The 21798-nt window shown below is 38.2% G+C and overlaps 1 protein-coding gene across 1 annotated transcript in view; it reads left to right on the forward strand.

Moving 5' to 3' along the window:
- Positions 1 to 21798, forward strand: part of HSD17B12 (hydroxysteroid 17-beta dehydrogenase 12) — a 151656-nt gene that overhangs the window by 112212 nt on the left and 17646 nt on the right. The window contains exon 7 of the mRNA XM_081281086.1: positions 13157 to 13191. Within this exon, the coding sequence (XP_081137212.1) occupies positions 13157 to 13191 (35 nt within the window). The remainder of the gene's footprint in view (positions 1 to 13156; positions 13192 to 21798) is intronic.

The following is a 21798-nucleotide window of genomic DNA, read 5'->3' on the forward strand; positions in this document are numbered from 1 at the left end:
CACATGTTTCATAATATATTGTACTGAGTTAATGAGAAAATGTGTTCAAGTGTTTAAATTTTATTTGACAGAATTGTTAATACTAGCTGCAAATTTATTCTCTGATAATTGTAACTCCTCTGTTAGATAAACTATGTAGGATTCTTACTGCAGATCCAGTAATACTTTCTTTATAAGCCCCTGCTTGTCTGCCCTTGGGTGCTTGTGAAGTCAGCCTTACGGTGTAAAACCCTGGCCTCCTCTGTCTCCTAGAACATGCATTTTTGGCTGGCAGTCTACAGAATACTAATGATAAAAGGCCAAGGTCCGGCCCTTAATCTGGGAGGACTAGTGAGCTTGCTCTGAACCACAGCCACAGCCTGTGCCCTTCATGCAGCATCTGAACCCAGATCAGCACGTGCAGCAGTGACCACATTACGCCCTTGCTTGAAGACTACATGGTGCTGGGAGCAGCGGGTGGCAGTGGCAGTGACATTGTGGGTAAAACAGCACAAACCCAACAGCACTGTGAAGTAACTTGTATTTGATAAAATACAAAATGCTTCTTCCCCCTCTTCATTCTTCCTCTTTCCTTCTCTTTTTTCCCGTTGTGATGTACACTTGTTCTCATGAAATGAGGTAGTGAAGACAGATTCTAGTTTCTTAATCGCTTGTGGGCCATATTGATGGGAACCAGGAACAGCCGACGAATGGATATATGCTTACAATTTTTGTATGCAAGCCTTTATTGAAAACCAAATCCCATTTTAAAAGCACTAAGGGAGTTTGCTATTTAAGATATTTCTTCACTATGCCAAATAATCAGCCCTTGATTGATTTTTAGTATGAATCTGAATTTTCCTGTACCTTTGTGATGTGCACGTTTAATGAGAAAAAAATTCAGAATTCTTGGTTTATGAAATTAGAGATTCATGGAATTAAGATAGTATGGAAGTCAGTATGTTTTTATGGTGCTGTGTGAGTTGATGTGGTGTCACCTCTGCAGCACAGTTGACTAGTGGTCATTCAGATATGAGGATGGTTTGACTGGAACAGTGGGAGTGTAGTAGCAAACTAGAAGGCAAGCATTATCTGTAAATGGGATTTTATGAGAATTAAATGAATCAATGCATGTAAAATGTCTAATTAGCCATAAAAAAATCTAGAAGGTGAGAAAACTAAGTTAGGACAGGATCGTGCAGGAACTTGAGTGTTGTGCTCCACAGAATAGAGATCATAAAGTAGAGGTAAGATGTGAGCCAGCGTGTGGTTCAGAGACTTGATTCTAATGGTGGAGTGACTGGCAATAGGTATTTTATGGCATTTAAGGCATTCACCTTGGTGAAGTTTTGTGTGTGATGCTCCCAGGTTTAGGGCTCTCATGCTGCTATGATTTGCTCTATAAGATATTTTGATGAATTGCTCCTATCATTCTTTAGTTGACTGTGTTATGTTGCCCAGGTCAGGGCCACATTTTTCGTAGCAATGACTTTTGGAGCCCTGGAGTAACTTAAAAGGCAGTGAAAAGAGGTCTGGCTACAGAATCTTAGAAGGTTTTATGGTAGCTGGACACGGGGAAGTGGGGGGGATGGAGAATGAAAACAGCCTCTTCTTACCAGCAAGAGTGGTCCAAGTTTTATTTCCACATCAAACCACATGGTAGGGATGACTGGCTGAGGAGTGTCTGAGGAGAGGCTGGTGAAATCAGCTTGTCCTGGGACTTTGGGTTTGTGCCCCTAATTTGGAGGTCTTGCTGAGTAAGGCTCCAGCAATTTATTGCAAGGTCTATGCCATGCCAAGAGCTCTGATCAAATTGTCTTTACCTTTCCTTCAGGTTCACATTCTCCTGTCCTGTGTGAGCAGGTCATGTGATTACAAATACCTCTTAAGTCCCACATTCCAATAGAGGAAAGATAAAAGTACACTGTCCTGAGATCAAGTGAATTGCAGGTTATCATTAGATAAGTGATGGTGATGTGTCCAGGGGTATTGCAAAAGAAATACCAGAATAGTTGGGGCTGCAGAGCACTAATGTGTAACTGTAAACAGCCCTCCAGTTCCATCGGATTGTTCCACTTTTTAGTCTTACCCAATAATTTTGAGTTTATTCCTTTCTCCCCTCTCAGTGGCCTACTTAACAGGGCTTCCCCTTCCCTTAGATGCTTGGAAGCCTCGTTGCTTCCCTTCCCAGTTTTGCTCTTAAATCCTTTAGGGACAGGTTCAGTGTTATTCTTCTTCCTTAAGTGGTGTAGGAGCTCTGTGTAGGTGACCAGTATGGCAGGTAGTTCATTTCAAACTGGAAGAGAAGTCCTCCAGGTCGGGCTTTATCTTTAGGATTTCAGATGCTCTGTAACTAAAATCTAAGGCAAATCTGGTCTCTCATCAAGAGCAATGATATTCACTCCATAAGTGGTGGAGTTTTTAGACAGCTAAACCTCAGGATATTGAACCATACTCTTCTAAAATATTCCAGTTTTATCCCTGGAGGGGTTTCCATCCCATAATATTAGAGAATTTGCAAATGAAATTGTTTATCTACTATTGATTACCATTGGATAAATCATAAAAAATTGGAGAGGTGCTGTAGTTCCAGAGGCAGGCAATTATAGGTCTAATATCAAACACATTGTACACTGAGCTCCATCAATCCAAAGACAAAACAGATTGTGTTTGTACCATTTGTTTCTGACTTGAGATCGCTTGTTCTAACGAGTCCGCCAAATTTGGGGTTGCCTTCCTACTCCCAGCTATACAGTTGTTTGATTGCTTTCATCACAATTTTAGGACCTCAGGACCATCAATACTTTACTCCTTTTCGAATGAGCAACGTCCAAACAATATTACCTGAACTGCCTGCAGCCCCAGTTTCAGTCAGCTTTTTTGCTGCTGTGACATAAAACACCTTATCAGAACAATTGCAGAGGAGGAAGAGAAATTTGAGGGCTCATAGTTTCAGAGGTCTTGGGCAATAGAAGGCCAGCTTCATCCTCAGGGCTCCACTTGAGGCAGAATGTCATGGCTGAAGAGTGTGGGAGAGGGAAGCGGCTCACATGGTGATCAGGAAACAGAAAGAAGGACTCCACTCTCCAGATACAAAATATATATGCCATAGCCATTCCCCAAATGAGCCACTTCTTCCTGCCATGCCCCACCTGCCTCCAGTCACCACCCAGTTAATCCCATTAGGGATTAGTTCACTGATTAGGTTAAGACTATAACCCAATCATTTCTCCTCCAAACCTTCTTGCATTGCCTCATACCCGATCTTTGGAGACACCTCATATCCAAGCCAGAACACCCAGTGAAGGGTGGGTGGGGAACTTTCCTTCTGATGATCCTTGAGCTGGAAGCTGCTGCTGGGCTTGGTTGATAAGGTGGAAACGAGGGCAAGGTCTTCCTATAGCTGTACTCCTTAAGAAATTTCCAGACTACCTTTCTATTTGAGAGACATAGCCAACCTTCTTTATTACTTTTTTTAGAGCAAAGAAGAAAATGAGTGGGAGTGTACCCCAAAATAATGTTTATAAATTACTTTTTATAGTGAGATACCATTGAGTTTTGGTATTTGCTTTATTGGGGAATGGGGATGAGGAATCTCAAACGAGCACAGTAATTGTTTTTTTTTTTTTATGCTGGGGCTGGAACCCAGGGCCTTGTGCATGCTAAGTGAGTGCCCTGCCACTGAGCTACATCCTCAGACCTTCAAGCAGAGCATAATTATTTATAGTTTTTCCTTTATATATTCAACCAAAGTAGGGACTTGAAAGCACATCTTGCTAGGGGTGGAGGTGGACAGGGAGCCTTCCTGATGCCTATACCTAGATTAGGTCTCTGGGTCAGTGCAATTCCATATATCACACCACATATCTTCCCTTCCGCTCACTCAGCATTTCATTTTTAGTGTTGAGCCTCTCTGTTAGTTATAAGCACAATGGGAATCGATATCATGTCCCATTTGTTTCCTGCCATATCTTATCCCTTACATATGGTAGATGTAACAGTTTTTTGTTTGGTTTTGTTTGGGTACTGGGGTCTGAAGGCAGGACCTGCATACGCTGGGTATGTGCTCTATCACTGAGCTACATCCCCGAGCCCCAACAGATGGTTTTTGAATAAACGAGTGAATTATAAAAACCAAAAATTCTAGGTTGAATTCTTTGGGAATACAGATCATACTGATTGATTATATGTAGACTAGAAGGTTGAACCTGGATTAGCTATTGATATTTCCACTGAAGTCAACTGTGAGAATTTCCTAATCTTTGAACCTGCCAGAGTTGAATGGGCAGAAGAAGGTGAGCTCCCTTTCTGATTCTGGGTTAGGGATTACAAACCAATGGTCTGTAGGCTGGACATGGCCTACCAATATGTTTTGTTTGGGTCAGTTTTCAAAAATAGGAAATCTCACACCGAGATTTCTGTCTTCTCTTGGGAACAGTCTGAAAATCAGGTAACACAGATCTCAATTGCTGCATACTTACAAGTGATTGGGGCTGTGCAGCCCCTGAGTATGCTAAGCAGTTAGGGCCTGCTCTCTCCAGGTACTACAGTCCCTACTAGTCCCTACTGAATGACTTACCTGTCTCATTTCTGTTACTTGTCTGTGCCTTTGGGGCATTTGAGTTTTGAGTTTTCTTGTTCTAGGTGAGTCCAAGTGTAGAGTCTACTCAGACTGAATACTTCCTAAATGGAGTTGATAGATTAGAATGGCTTTAACTAATCAATCATTTCCGTTTCTGTCCACTGGGCTGCTATAACAAAAAAAAAAAAAAAAAAAAAAGAAAGAAAGAAAAGAAACCTTAGAGAAGCGTTGCTTATAAAGAACCAAGATTTGTTTCTTATAGTTCTGGAGGCTAGGAAGGCCCTGTTCCTCAAAGATGGTGCTTTTTTGCTGTGCCCTCACGGTAGAAGTGGCAAACAAGCTCCCTCAGGCCTCTTTGTAAATGCACTGATCCCAAATCATGAGAGTACTTCTTCATGATGTCGTCACCACTGGACCTTAGAGTTTCGCATATGAATTTTAGGGGGACATAAACATTCAGATTATCTTCTGTTCATTCTTAGGATTCTCTGAAGTCACAGTACTCAGAGTGAGAGATCCTTTGCAGCTTTTGAAATGCAGATTCACTTCATCCGTACCACTGTGTGTTTACTGTGTATCATTTACCCAGAAGTGCCTAATGCCCTGCCCACGGAGGAGATGATAACTCTGTGAATGGACAGATGGGTGAAAAGCACAGAAGCACTTTTTTTTTTTTTTTTGGTCTGGGTTTCCCTTGGACATGTGACACAGTACCAGTAGGGGGAGCCCCGTATTAATTTGGAAATCTGTGAGAATCTGTTCAGCAGTATAATTTTATTTAATTTAGGGACTTTGCTAAGAATGTATCCCAGTACCCTGCTCCAAGAATTTAAGTTAACAACATTAAGAAACTAATAAATCATGGAAAGAAGAGTTTGAGCCTCACCACTGATCCCCACCCAAGGGAATACCTAGACTACCTTAATGAAGGTATCCCAAGTTAATACACCGAGTCTTTTAATTCATCTTGGAACCAGCTATCTTTAGGCTCCTAAATTTTTTTAATTTTTCCCCAAGGACTTAGTCCTTAGGGTCCCATAGAAATGGACTACTTTAGACATAACCACAAAATGGTGGATTTACCAAATTATATGACAAACTATATTGTTGTCTTTCAAAAATGAAAAGTAATTGTAGATTGGTCCTGAGGTTCTTTCTAGCTTAAAGCAAAGCTAGTTCATAGGAGAAATGCCTTATGTATGGATAACAAGGTAGAGATCTCTTTGAGAACTTAAGGGATCCTTCTCCTTGTGAAGTTTGTCACTTCTGGGAAATTAGCTTACTTTGGAAAAAATTAAGACGTAGAAGCACTTAGCATATACTAGTATACTAAACTTGGAAAAGATAAGAGTATGGCAATACATGTATTCTTATTTTGTTTAGGGATGATAACTTATGGCTTTAGATTCATTATTAATTGCATGTAGCCCTCTGTTATGGAAAGTTCCTTTTCTTTTATTTAATTATTTTAATGTAGATCAAACTAGGATTTATTACAAAAAAATATTTTATATGACATGGGGTAGAATTTTAGGTAAAGTAGAATGGCAAAAAGGCTTTTTTTTTTTTTTTTTGCCATTAAGTCTTCCACAAAGACTTAAACAGTAATAAAAAGGAAAATAAAATAATTCATGGAGAACTCAAAGCACTCAAAACTTTATCTAATTAAACTTTCCACCCCCTGTGCAGTAAATATTCTGTTAGCCATATAGGTGAGATTCTAAGAATTTCTAATTAAGTTGTGTTCTTAGTACCACAGAGCTCAAATTATACAGTTTGCCAAAGGAAATGTGTGCCTTGTCATTCTAGTATGGCTTCCAGTGGAGTTGCCATCCAATTTTCCCAAACCAGGCATTGTGTAATGTCGTTGTTAGTTCTTTTCACAATTAAATTATGATTCATAAAAATTATTAACTATTTCAGTTGAAAACTTATGTAAGGTATTTGCATCTAAGAAATTGTTTCCTTCTAGTTCGTATGGGTTCATTTTCAGTTGCTTGAATTCAAATCCTGTTAAATTTAAGCAGAGGTGGACAGAGTGTCTGTTTGTGATGCCCCAGCTTTGTGTATGATTAGCCAACCTTGTCAGGCAAACTATTATACTTTATTCCTTGCTTGCAACATAATGGTGACACAGGTGACAACATATGTTCTCTTATTTTATGACAGCATCTTGAACTTTAATCTTTTCATTATTTGAATCTTTGGTTGTCTTTTGTAGCATGATGTGATACTGTTTTCTTTTTAAAAAATGACCAAATACCAGAAGTTACATGAATGCAAAAGTAATTTACTTGTATTGTATCCATTGTGATACTTAAGAGTGGGAATTTCATACTAAAAAGTGGGAAAATTTCAATTGGCTTCTACATATTTAAGTTCCTTGTACAGAATATTGATTACTGTTGCTAAAGTAGTAAAAAAGGGAAAAAAACTTTATTTACACTAGAGTTTTTTTTTAATATTATAGGTGCTTATCTAACTAGAAAAGCAATGCAGAATTGTTGTCAAAATATGAGGAAGATACATGAACACTAAGAAGGAAATAAATCTTGTATAATCCCATCCACAGATGTTATATTACATTTTTTTTAAAGAGAGAGAGAGAGAATTTTAATGTTTATTTTTTAGTTTTCGGCGGACACATCTTTCTTTATATGTGGTGCTGAGGATCGAACCTGGGCTGCACGCATGCCAGGGGAGCGCGCTACCGCTTGAGCCACATCCCCAGCCCTATATTACATTTTAATATAACATTTCAAGTATTATCATGGCTAGCCAGTGTAATTTTTGAGTTACGTATCACAACTAAATGATCTGATAATACCAGTTTTGATTTTGTATGAGCTAATGAACTTCTTTATTTCTTGGCTAGAATATACATAGTTGTACTAGTAAATATCAGTTAATATTTCACTCTTGAAATTAAACATGTGCTTTCCCCCAAGGAATCCTAAATTTAGCTCACATAAAGACATTTATTTATCTTTGTATATTTGTATACTTTAAACACCTACTTACATGCAAAGTATGATATCTAAGTGTGATATAACATATACTGACTTCTCCTCCTTGAGATTTTAGGTTTTTGTTGTTGGGAGGATTAATGAAATTTTAAAACTATGTATATAAATCAGGAACATTTGTTTTTCCTGCAAGAATATGAAGTTCTCAATATTATAGAAGTACTGTTGCAACAACTTTAATCTATTTCAGAAAGCATTGAATTAAAATTGCTTGCTGTACAATTTTGAAAACAATGTTAACATGGAAGAAACAAGTATAGAAGTCATGTTTACTACTATTTTTCTAATATGCTTAACCACTGATCTTGCAAGTTATAATAACCTTATCTTAGAAATTGTTAAGAGAAACAGAAATTTCCTGGAACAGCAATTATCACCTGCAGATGGCCTAAAATTAGCATATTGAGTTAACTCCACAAGCAGCTTATGATCTGTGAAATGGAGTTCAGATAGTGAGATTTCAGGGAAATGCTTGGTATATTGATATAAATAACCAGATATTAAGGTCCCAATCAATGTATACAAAGTAAAATGAAACTACTAATATCTTAGTTAAAATATCTTATGTAAAACTCTGTGTTAAAGAGAATTTTTATTTAATGTGAACATAGTGAAAGAAATCTCCACTTATGCATAGACTATTAAGAAGGATTTGTGTACAAATACCCAATCAAAGAAGGCTTAAAATTGAATGTATTAAGACAATCTGATTAGAAAGAAAGATAGTTTTAGAATAGATGAAGGCATTAGTTTTATGAAGCATACAGATTTCAAGTTAACTTTTTTCAGTCTTTTCAATGTTATTATTTGACAGGTAAGGAAACAGTGTTCCATTTTCCTGCAAGGAGAAAGAACTTAGAATTTAAAAAGGGAAGCTAATGAGCTATAAGGAAGAATTTAACTTCTCCGTAAGAGAACGTGTGTCTTTGATGATGAATCATTTGGCCAGTAAGCATTCAACAAGTATTTCTGGCGCTTTGTTGTATTTGTTTAATTTACGTATGTGATGCTAAGCATGGAACCCAGTGCCTCACAAGTGCTAGTCAAGCACTGTGCCACTGAGCTACAGCCCAGCTCCTATTTCTGGGTCTTTAATAGCTGAGCATCAAAAGCATTATTTCTTCCTAACTTGCGCTATTAAAACTTCTTGAGTTCTAATTCATATGTATAAAATATATATTTTATCATGTGCATACACATAAACCATCAAGAAAGCATTTAATGTTTAGCGTGCTACTAATAATTTTATAAGCAAGATTTTTGTTGTTGTTGTTATTGTTGTTTTTTGTACTAGGGATTGAACACTGGTCGCTTTACCACTGAGCTACATCCCTGGCCCTTTTTTTGTTTTTTATTTTTATTTTGAGTCAGGGTCTCACTAAGTAGCTTTGGGCCTTGCTAAGTTTCTGAGGCTGGCCTTGAACTTGCAATCCTCCTTCCCTGAGTTGCTTGGATTACAGGTTTGTGCCACTGTGCCTAGCATGATTATATCTTATAGGGATTCATTTTCTCTGATCATTTTCTGGACAATTTTTGCCATTCAGGAATGAGTCATTTAATATGGCATGCACATGGTATAAGGGAAAAAATAGTTCCTGATATATGTATTTGTATTTCCCCAATATTCCAACTAAAGGTTTTATTGTTCTTAAATGTATAAATTTGTATCTAGGAAGAAAACTGAGTTGAACTTCAAAACTTTGTGACTACTTAGTAGTATTCATATAGTACTAGGATTCCTGGCCAGCATCTGTCCATTAGCTGATCTTGTAGACTTTTCTGGTCATTCTCCAGATTGATTGCTGGCCTATAAATCTCATTTCTTCTCTTCTCTTTTGTATGGGAAAGCTAAATAGGCACTATCTACCCCTTCCAGACTTTATTTAGCAACTTACAAGTCTTGTTTCCTTAACACCAATGGACATGTACACACACACACACACACACACACAGGTTAGGACATTTTTATTACCAGTCCTCTTCCCCATTCTGTCTCTGGTGATCTCAGGACAAAATACTTGGGGGCCCTCTTTATACATTAGTTAAGCATTATGGCCCTCTGGTGAAATATGCGAAATAGAAAAAAGTGTTTAGATACGGTTAGAATGCATATAATCTATCTTTACCAAAAAATATCCCACAGCTGTTGACATACCTCATGTACATCTGTTTTACTAGTGTGAGAAGCTGTTCATGATATTTTATACAAACGTAAGTTGCATGACATATTTAACAAATGTACATACTTTATTTCTTTATCTGTTTAATTCATTCATCCAGTAGATAACTTTTTAGAATCCATCAATTCTATAACGTATATTTTATTTTCTCACAAGTTGTATGTCTTTTTACACTCTATCCCTTCTACTGGAATTTCTTTTCTGTCTAGTAAACTTTATGTTTTAATCTGTGAAGCTCTACCTGTTTCCCAGGCATAACTGGTCCTTCTAAGTATCAGTGCCCTCTATCCACTCGGAGAATCATCACATAATGATTTATGTATATATCTATTCTCACATTAGATACTGAGCCCTCAACATCGAGTGTGGTTCTGGGTAATAATATGACCTCAGCTGAACCCAAGAATGACTATAACAGGACTAGGGCTTGGTGGTAAAGCACTTGGCTGGAATGTGAGAGGCCCTGGGTTCAATCCCTGAAAACTGTGAAAGAGAGAGGCTATAACATGGTGTTATTCCATTGTTCCAGGCATAAGTTGATATGCATAGAACACTTTGAGTGACTTTTTACGTCCTAGGTTTGATAAAGTAACATCAAATTTTTGATGTTGCTGTTGGTGTGGTGGTTGGTTTTTGGTACACTTAACCACAAAGCTACATTATCAGCCCTTTTTATTGTCTATGTTGAGACAGGGTCTCACTAAGTTTCTTAGGTCCTCATTAAGTTGCTGAGGCTGGCTTTGAACTTGTGATCCTTCTGCCTCAGCCTTCTGAATTGCTGGGATTATAGGCATGTACCACGGAACCCAGCAAGTAACAACAAATGTAATTTCAGTTCTTTAATTCTTATCTGTATGATTATTGAGGTATTTCATAAGCAGTTTTATTGAGGACTAAATTGTATACCATAAAACGTGCAAGTGTGTATGTAGTTCAGTGGTTTTTAGTACATTTAGAGTTGTACAGTCATCATTATGAGTTAATCTTAGGATAATTCAACTACCCCCAAGAAGATTCCAACTAAGGTATTTAAAAATATTAATAAAATTGGCCAGCAACTTCTATGTGAATAACTGAACTGGATAACCTCACAATGTGCCATTGTTTTTGGCTCTGGGCCATCTGGGGAGCCTCATGTATGAAGGTAGGACCAGGTAGTTGGTGGTGTTGCTTCCTAAAAGGGTAGTGCAGGCTGACAATAAAGGACACCAATTCCCTTCAGGTGCTTCTCTCTGTGCTCATTCCATTATACACATTCCCTCTTTTGAGATTCAGAATATAGTAACCTGTAGTGTAGACACTTCCTTCATTGACTGCGTTGGGACACTGCAGAGAAGGAACAGCTGTCACACCAGTAGTTAGTTCAAGGGCTGGGATTAGGACTGTGATCTAACCAGCTACCACACCTGCATTAAGTAGCAATTCAGTAACTGCAGAGGAGTTACTATGTGCTTCTAGAAAGGACAAGTCTTAGGAAATGTGTAAACAATTTGAAGAGCTCTTACTCAGTTCAAGAGGAGAAAAGCTGGCTGTGCTGACAGGATAGGCTGGGAAATCGGCTCTTTCTCTGACTTGGTTCCATAAGGTTTGGTTTGAAGCCCAGTCGGCACATTTTGAATGGGGTCAAGCAAACCCAGAAAAGAGAAAAGGTGGAATTGTTTTAAAAAACTCTGAACTGTTGAGTCTGGGCTGCCAGCACAGCTGGTTTGGGGACAGTTTTTTTTTTTTTTTTTTTGGTCTTAAAATGTGAACGCTGATCAGTCATTATCAAAACAAATGGTCAACTGTATTAATTAGAATATTGGTTTAGATACAGTAGTGGCTTAAACAAAACAGAAATTTCTGTCTCCGATGCAAAGCTGGGTAGATAATCAAGGTTTGTCATAGTAGCTCCACAGTCACCAGGAAACCTGCCTCTTTTTATCTCATTGCTCTGCCACTGTTAGCACATGGCTCTCACCTTGAGCTCTAAGTTAGCTGACCTACGTCCTTTTAGCATGTTCACACCTTAGCCATTTTAGTATAAAAAATGTAGACGTGTATGTAAGAAGGGCAATAGGAAAGTTTTAGGCCTTTTCGTTCTTTGGTTTCTCCTTTTTCATGTGGGCCAAAAGATACACTCTGTTGAAGTGATTCCCTTGTGCTTTGAGGACATACCTCTGTTTTGAAATTGGCAGTATATAATTCATCTTTTGTGACACAGTGCCAGATTGAACTTGCATTTTCACTGAAAAGTATGTGATACCTCTAGGGTTGACATCTGGGTTGGATGCCCATGAAACAGAGTTTACCTGGGCAAAGTCTGGGTGGTGCTTTCTTTTTGTAGGGTGCTTCTAGACAAAAAGATTCCCTTCCCATCTAAATACTGTGCATTTTAATTAATATGTAATATTCAAGACAGAAAGTTTAAAACTTTGGCATGCATTCTGACTTTAGTATTACAAAACAGAATTTGTCTCTTTTTTAAAATAATATTTTCTCAAGTTGCAGACAGACACAAAACATTTATTTATTAAATAAATAAATAAATAAGTAAATAAGTAAATGAATATTTAATGTGGTGCTGAGGACGAACCCAGTGCCTCTCGTGTGCTAGGCAAGCCCTCTACCACTGAGCCACAACCTCAGCCCAGAATTTGACTCTTACCCAGGGTCAGGGATTTGTATTCCAGCCTCAGTTCTTACCCCTGGTGTCATCTTGGCTAACCCATTGGTCTTCAGAGCTATTCTTCTTAAGAACATCTCAAAACAGAATTTAAAAGTAGCCTCTCATCATTATATGCATTTAGCCACAGTTATGAAGTCCTCAAAGAATGCAGTTGTTACCTTTTCATTGGTGGCCACTGGAGACCACAGATAACCTTAACTTTCTGTAAGGATGAATTTTACAACTAGCGGGACTAATAAAAGAAATGATTACTAAGTGAAATATACACTTAATATTTGCCAACATGACACTTTATAGCGTTCTGCTAAGGCTTTTTTTTTTTTTTTTTAAATCAGAAGATTGAGCTTTTGAGTTTAGAAAGCTTCAGTAATCTTGGTAGGCAGGATCTTTCTTGTGATAACATATGTCCTTTTCTGAGAATACATTTCTGGAACCACCAATTTCACTGTAAATCCTGTATTATTTGAAGCTCCTGGGCCAGTATTGTGTTTCAGGCAAGTAATTTTAGCCAAGTTCACTGAAAGTATTCTGTGTCACCTCTAGTAATTTCATGTGTTGCCCTTTTTATGCACTCTTGACATAGCCAGATTATATAGAGTATATAAAATAAGCTGCTGTCTGAGTGCTGAGTGGCTTTGTGATTCCCTTCTCTTGTGTGGGTGGGTGTCCTTCAGGCTGTTGCTGTGTCCTCAGTCGTCATGTTTTGTTTGCTTTTTTGCAGATGACACGAGTGGTGCTGCCTGGCATGGTAGAAAGGTGAGTCACAAGCTCTCTCACACACACTGTGGATGTGGAGCTCATTATTATTTATAGGGAGAATCCTTTCTTTGAAAATTTCATTAAAGTGACTAATGAGCCCAGCCTCCATGTCTTAGTGGCAGGCGAGTCACATGGTGGAGTGTGAGTCACTGGAGGAGGCCTTTCCCACTCGACTCTTTATTTCCCTCTCAGGGTTGTGGTGGTTCCTTTAGATCAGGATTAAAAAGCCAGCCTGAGTCACCATCACTAACTCAATTGCCTGCTATTCTGAGGGGGCGGGAGGAGTTCCTGGGATATTCCTGGGAATGCCATCTTAAAGCTGCCTCCTGAGAGCCCACATCAGTAGTTTCTTGAAGCAAGATGCCTCTGGTTCTCCACTTCTTTCTAGGAGAATGGATGTGTGAGGAGCTCAGGCATGTTAGGAAGTGATCCTAAGATCAGGGTCCACTGGTCTCATCTGTGTTCCAGTTTGAATTGAGAACCACTAGGGTGTGCTGGGTGGCTTCATTTTTAAGGAAGACCATGTGGTAGAGCTTTTACAGCTGAAGTAACATGAAGTGTAAAATTATACTTAAGGTCTATTCCTCCCTTGGAAAAACCTCAGTGATGGCAAGGCCTCCAAAGAAAACCTTGAACCAGTCTGATCATTTGCTGAATTTAGGGCCTCATAATCATCCTTCCTCTGCAAATTGTTCTGAGTTTGGAAGAGAGCCAAAGAAATCCCAGCTTTGGAAAGGAAGGACCTGAGGACTGACTTCTGCTGAGGAGTTCCACCACCAGCTCCTGGCGGGGATTAGGTTTCTTGGGGACCTCTATGTGCCAGGTGTTGTATTGACAATTTAATATGTGTTAACTCATGTAACTCTTAGAGATGAGGATCTACAGAGACTAATTAAGAAACTGTTGCTCAGCAAAGTTCTTTGTAAATCCATTTTATATATACTGTTTTGTGTGTTGTAGTAGTTTATTTTTGTAAATTTCCCTTTGAAACTTTCAAGCCACTTATAATTGGCTGCCATCGGGAGTGTGCTGCTGATCTCCAGACAGGGAATAGTAGTGATCTAACCAGAGCAGAACCCTGGAAGAGGGCAGAGTTGGGGAAGACAGAACAGAACTCATTAAGAATGAAATTTTGCCCATCATCTTAATTAAGGTTTAACATCTCTAGATGATATGGTATTATTTGAACACAATAAATCCATCCATTAAAAAATAGGTGGGTGGGGGGGTGTAGTTCAGTGGAAGAATGCTTGCCTCCCATGTGTGAGGCCCTGGGCTCAATCCCCATCACCTCAAAAAAATAAATAAAACAAAAACTTGTAAACTACAGAAGTATTGTAAAAGAAAGTTTTGAGTGTTTTGGTGGAAAACATATCAGAAGGGATAATGGTTGTGAAATCATTTCACAAAACATCAAGTACTAGATACAGAGAGTCATAGAAATCTAGTCTTTTATGTTAGTTGAAAGCAACCCCCCAATTTGAGAGGTGAAAAAAACTTATGTCCAGACAAATGGAGTGCTATAAAGTTAAATGACAAGTGAGTAAAGGTTACAAATGTGAAGAGCTACGAACTTCACTGCTGTCTTGGAAGACCTAGCAGCCATTGTCAGTTATAGTTAGAACACTAGGTTAAACAAAAAAAAAAAAGGGCGAAGAAAATAACTCATACATTTAACAGGCATTCCATTGAGTAAAATTTACTATGGAGCATTCCAAAGATGATTTATATCCTTGCCCTGAAGAAGTCAAATTGATTTTATTTTCTTTTTTTTTTCTTTTTCTTTTTTTTTTTTAATTTTTTTATTGGTTGTTCACAACATTACAAAGCTCTTGACATATCATATTTCATACATTAGATTGAAGTGGGTTATGAACCCCCAATTTTACCCCAAATGCAGATTGCAGAATCACGTCGGTTACACATCCACAATTTTACATAATGCCCTATTAGTAATTGTTGTATTCTGCTACCTTTCCTATCCCCTACTATCCCCCCTCCCCTCCCCTCCCAACTTCTCTCTCTACCCCATCTACTGTAATTCATTTCTCTCTTTGTTTATTTTCCCATTCCCCTCACAACCTCTTATATGTAATTTTGTTTAGCAATGAGGGTCTCCCTTCATTTCCATGCAATTTCCCTTTTCTCTCCCTTTCCCTCCCATCTCATATCTCTGTTTAATGTTAATCTTTTCTTCCTGCTCTTCCTCCCTGCTCTGTTCATAGTTGCTCTCATTATATCAAAGAAGACATTTGGTATTTGTTTTTTAGGGATTGGCTAGCTTCACTAAGCATAATCTGCTCTAGTGCCATCCATTTCCCTGAAAATTCTATGATTTTGTCATTTTTTATTGCTGCATAGTACTCCATTGTGTATAGATGCCACATTTTTTTTATCCATTCATCTGTTGAAGGGCATCTGGGTTGGTTCCACAGTCTAGCTATTATGAATTGTGCTGCTATGAACATTGATGTGGCAGTATCCCTGTAGCATGCTCTTTTAAGGTCTTCAGGGAATAGTCTGAGAAGGGCAATAGCAGGGTCAAATGGTGGTTCCATTCCCAGCTTTCCCAGGAATCTCCAAACTGCTTTCCAAATTGGCCGCACCAATTTGCAGTCCCACCAGCAATGTACAAGTGTACCCTTTTCTCCACATCCTCGCCAGCACTTGTTGTTGTTTGACTTCATAGTGGCTGCCAATCTTACTGGAGTGAGATGGTATCTTAGGGTGGTTTTGATTTGCATTTCTCTGACTGCTAGAGATGGAGAGCATTTTTTCATGTACTTGTTGATTGATTGTATATCCTCCTCTGAGAAGTGTCTGTTCAGGTCCTTGGCCCATTTGTTGATTGGGTTATTTGTTATCTTATTGTCTAATTTTTTGAGTTCTTTGTATACTCTGGATATTAGGGCTCTATCTGAAGTGTGAGGCGTAAAAATTTGTTCCCAGGATGTAGGCTCCCTATTTACCTCTCTTATTGTTTCTTTTGCTGAGAAAAAACTTTTAAGTTTAATTAAGTCCCATTTGTTGATTCTAGTTGTTAACTCTTGTGCTATGGGTGTCCTATTAAGGAATTTGGAGCCCGACCCCACAATCTGTAGATCGGAGCCAACTTTTTCTTCTATCAGACGCAGAGTTTCTGATTTGATATCAAGCTCCTTGATCCATTTTGAGTTAACTTTTGTGCATGGCGAGAGAAAGGGATTCAGTTTCATTTTGTTGCATATGGATTTCCAGTTTTCCCAACACCATTTGTTGAAGATGCTATCCTTCCTCCATTGCATGCTTTTAGCCCCTTTATCAAATATAAGATAGTTGTAACTTTGTGGATTAGTCTCTGTGTCCTCTATTCTATACCATTGGTCCACCTGCCTGTTTTGGTACCAGTACCATGCTGTTTTTATCTATTTCTACAAGAAATGCCGTTGGGATTTTGATTGGCATTGCATTAAATCTATAGAGAACTTTTGGTAATATCGCCATTTTGATGATGTTAGTTCTGCCTATCCATGAACAGGGTATATTTTTCCATCTTCTAAGATCTTCTTCTACCTCTCTCTTTAGGGTTCTGTAGTTTTCATTGTATAAATCTTTCACCTCTTTTGTTAGGTTGATTCCCAAGTATTTTATTTTATTTTTTTGAGGATATTGTGAATGGAGTGTTTTTCCTCATTTCCATTTCAGAAGTTTTGTCGCTGATATACAGAAATGCCTTTGATTTATGCGTGTTGATTTTATATCCTGCCACTTTGCTGAATTCATTTATTAGTTCTAGTAGTTTCTTTGTAGACCCTTTTGGGTCTGCTAGGTATAGAATCATGTCATCTGCAAATAGTGATAATTTAAGTTCTTCTTTTCCAATTTTTATGCCTTTAATTTCTTTCGTCTGTCTAATTGCTCTGGCCAGTGTTTCGAGAACTATATTGAATAGAAGTGGAGATAGAGGGCATCCCTGTCTTGTTCCGGATCAAGTTGATTTTAAACCAGAATTGAGAAGTGATCTGGTGGAAAGCCATCCGAAACTGACATCATGGGGGCAATTGTGGTACTTGCTGAGGACTAGTGAGAGATGGGCATGGATTCTGTGAATCAGAGCTTTTGATTAGGGGAAGCAACATCTACATCCACTGGAGTTTAGGGAGTTGCTAAGTATATTCATCAGGATAGTCTAGCTGCAGAACAGACAGTAGGCTTCACACAGTAAAGATTTATTTTTCCCTCACATCTCTCCCTCGTCGTTCAGGGATCTTAAACTCCTTCCAGCTAAGGGCTCCATCATTGTTTAGGTTCTCCTCTGCATGCACATGAGGGAAGGAGAACCAAGGTGATTTTAGGGGGTTTCATGGGCTAGCCTGGAAGTTGTATCCATCAGTTCTGCCCATTTTCCATTGTCAAGAACTCAGTTGGTCACAGGCTACAGTTAACTACAAGGAAGGCCAGAAGTGTTAGTTGTGTGTCCCAAAGAAAAGAAAACTCCAAGTGAACAGGTTACCTGAAAGCAGTCTGTCTTACACATTATAAGTGGTTTCATTATAGCCTGCTCTTTACACCACCCCAAAATGGCCCGTTTCCTATAGCTGGTTTCATAGGATTGGTATCTCCATTGAGTAACAGCAGTATCTTTTAAAAAGAGGCTTTGTTGTGTTTTTTTTTTTTTCCCTTTTCCTTTCATTGATTCTGCCTCTCATGTATGAGATTTTCCAAACCCTCTAGAACTATAGCCTAAGGCCAACTGACTATCACTAAACAAGTATCTATAATCAAACTAAGGTATTATTACCATAGAAGTAGAAAGTACATAATTGCATTACAGAGGAAACTCGGTCTTTTTACTTCCTTGGAATTATAAACATTGTGTACAGCTCTCGGAGCCAGGAGGTGGTTGCCATAACAACCATGGAAAGGCTAAAAATAGCCTCTTTCATATTGTATTGCTTAAGGTGGAATTATGACATGTTATGGTTTTTAGGGCAGGTAATTCTCTTTCATGTGTTAAATGTTTGCAAACTTTCTTCAACAAAGCAATATTTGTATAATGTAAGTTTTTGAATTGCTGGTTCTAATTATATACCTGACCCCTATGTTCCAGGATTCTTTTCTGACATAGAACTCTATTTCAGTACGTTTCTCTTGTCTTCTGAGAGTCTCTGAGAACTCTCTACACCAAAGTCAGCATTACATTTGTTTTTTTAAAAAAGAAATATATATATATATATATATATATATATATATATATATTATATAATGACCCTATAAGAGCATGCTTATGTCCTCTCTGATAGGAAGTGGGAATGTGAATAACTATGATGGAGTCTTTTCTGCATATTCCCTCTGGTCTGCCATCAAACCTTGCACAAGGTAGCTGTCCCCACTGTGAGTGACCCTGTGGTTCCAGTTCTTCACAGTAGCATTTACACCTCCCCACCTCCACCTCTTCACCTGCAGAGTAGGGCAGTGCTGAGGTTTCCCCAGGAAGGCAGAAATCAGTGACTTACTTCAAAGGAGACCTATTGCTTCCTGTATGACAATAGTATTTTTTAAAGAGGTGAGAGCAAGGATATTATGAATGGTGGGACATTTGTAGGACAGAGGCTTGGCAGGTTTTTTTTTATTCAGGTGACTACTAAAGAGAGCCTTACGGGAAATTGCACAGGTCTGAGGGAATTGTAGACCGCATAGCTATAGGAAGCTATAAAGGCAGGGTTCTAAATGTTACAGGGTTGGGTGAGTTTGCTTGGCATGTGGGAGGACTCGTAATGGAAGAGAGGCGCTGCTTTAGCAGTTGTAATTTTCTGCTTTGTTTTTGCAATATTTTAGTTCTAGTAGATCCTCAGTAATTTGCACCACTGAGACAGCACTGTGGACTGTTAGCGAGTAAGCAGTATCATGAATTAAAAATGTTGCACCACAGAAAATATTTCTTGACTTGTTTATTTGGATGTTTGTCATAACAAACTAGAAAATGTGCTGAAATATGAGCAACATGAGTGAGTCTTCATTATAGAACTTCAGCAAAAAATTCTTAATGTACCTTCCAATCTTAGAATTATTCCCAAGTCCCTGGAAAATGAGAGATTAACCAGGGTTTGGTTTTATGTTTGTTTCTGTGTGCAATTAAGCGCAGCCCATTTTGTCCTTCTGCTTGATATAACAGAGTTGTCATGAGTCTGGCTGTGCCATGGAAACTGGTTTGACGTCACTAATTCTGCTTAGATGGAGGATTAGAGCTAGACAAAGTCGTTGATTTTTAAAGACGAATCCTTTGTGCCTTCCAGTCCCAAAGGTTCACGCCCCTTTCAACATAAAGGATAGTGTATACAGTAGACAATCGAGACAAGCAGTACCAGTGTTATTTGTGATTCAGACAAAACTAAGTTGAATAGTATTATCCTTGGAAAAAGAGTGAGACTGAGACAGAATTGTATGCTGTTGTGGGTGTGGGGAGGTTTTTGCTTGACAAATACGTGTTCTTGATGGTAGAACAGATTTGTAGAGGGGGTGCTTTCTCTGCTGTCATTTGGGTATAAATGTAAATGCCGTCCTCTTACTTCTTAGGTGTGATACATTCTCACTTTATGCAGCATCTGAATAGTCTTAGATTTGTTTGAACATATTTTAAAATGCAAATACTGTGCTTTATACAAAGTAACCTAAAATTCTGACTTTTGCTGAAAGTAACTTTATCCCCTAGAATTTTAAATCAGGGTAGAATACTTGGGAAACAAAGATCTTAGTTGCCTCAGGGAGTAAACAAGTGAAGGAGCATGACTGTATGATTGTGACTTATTGTATTATTGATAATAATTTTTGAAAATGGGAAAGAAGCTTTTATTATCTTTAATGTTGGAATCATGGCTTCCTTGAATAAAATTTTTAAGAGCCTGTTGAATGAGTTCAAGATTTAATTTTTAAGAAGTATTTGATAACGTTAAACATACCTATAAAGGCTTTTAAATTGCTTTTTTTGTGTGTGAGAAATGAAGTAAGAAATGTAAGATTTTTGTTCAAGGGCAAACAGCTACCCCCTCTAGTGTGAGTGGAGTAGAGTACAGAATTCAGATAACAAAAACCAGCAAAGGTAGACAGTGGCGTCAGTGAAAAAACATGATCTATATCTTCCTCAAACTGCCTTCTCTTTACTCGCTCTGTATGAGTGAGGAGATAACAATTCTTGGTTATATGAGAAAAAAGGGGTTCATTGGTCAGGATTTGGGGTTACTTCTTGGAAAGCACACCGTGGTGTAGACCACAGAGTCACTCTTTTAGCTTTCCCTTGATTGGGATCTGACCCTGCTTAAAGGTGATGCATTCTCATGTGTCGTAAATATGTATTTTCTCTCATTTTATAGATTTATTGAGATATATTTTACATACTTTAAAATCTGTCTATTTTAAGTGCATTGTTCAGTGGTTTTTAGCATATTCACAGAGCTGTGCAACCATCACCATGATCTAATTTCAGCATCCTAAAAATATGAAGATAATTTAAAGATAAATTAATATTGTATTAAAAGTCTCCTGTAACAAAAGTGATTTTTATTCCATTTTTATCAAAAGAATTTCTTACAAATATAGATAAAATGAAATGACTAGGTGTTCATTGTTAATCAGTTTTTCTCTTTAATCTTAGAGGATTGGGTTCTAACTCCTGATAAAGTTACCTTAAAATTAAAAAATAAAAGGCTCTGCTGTTTCTGAGAGAGACAGAGGGAAAAAAAATACAAGAATGATGTAATTCATACATCAATGGCTTTTTTCAAAACCCTTAATAGCATTTTTAAACTTAATCTTATTTCTATCACCAAACGTTAATGGATTTTACTGTTTAAAGACGTATGTATTACTAATAAGGACTTCACACACACACACACACACACCACCGAAATACACAAAGCACCACCAGCTTGTTTCCGGTGACACATGAAACTGAGGATCCAGACTTCCCTTTGATGGTTGGAGTGGCATCTTGCCTAGAGGCTGGCAGATGGAGCGGGTGACCTTTGGGGATTATTTCTTTTTCAGATTTATGTCTGAAATAACTTAGATGCCATTTAATCATGTTTCCTCTCTTATTTTGCCTAAAAAGGGTCTAGGTAGTCCCCCTTTTTAAAAATACTTTTAAAAAACAGGCTTTGGGAAAATAAATGGAGACAAAGAAGAATGAAAAACTGGGTTGAAGCAAAGGAACCTGCTGTGGAGGATGGGACACGGGTGGGGTCTGATTTCAGTAGCTGAAGAAGAGGACCTTCAGTAGAAGAGGTTTGCCTGGCAGATGTGGGGCCCTGGGCTCAATTCCCAGCACAGGGAGAGAACCCCTCAGAAGAACAGAATGAGGGGAAGAGTTGGTCGTTAGTTCTAACATTGCTGAAGTCATGATTGTATGTGTTTCCTACAGCATGTGCTTGCTAACAGCTAGTAGGCTCACAGCATTGCTTTTCTCAAACCATTTTTCATTTGCTTATAGAATTAGAAAATTCAGGTAACTTTCTGACTTTTAACTGGAAGTAGTCTCTAAAAGTTAAAAAAGGAATCAAGCTTTGGCTTTTGGCAAAAGAACACATAAGTGAACTAGAGCCATAGAGTTGTGGAGTCAGCTTTTTGGTG

The sequence above is a fragment of the Spermophilus citellus genome (assembly GCF_964194105.1).
Source record: "Spermophilus citellus genome assembly, chromosome: 2".
In the NCBI taxonomy this organism is placed as follows: Eukaryota; Metazoa; Chordata; class Mammalia; order Rodentia; family Sciuridae; genus Spermophilus; species Spermophilus citellus.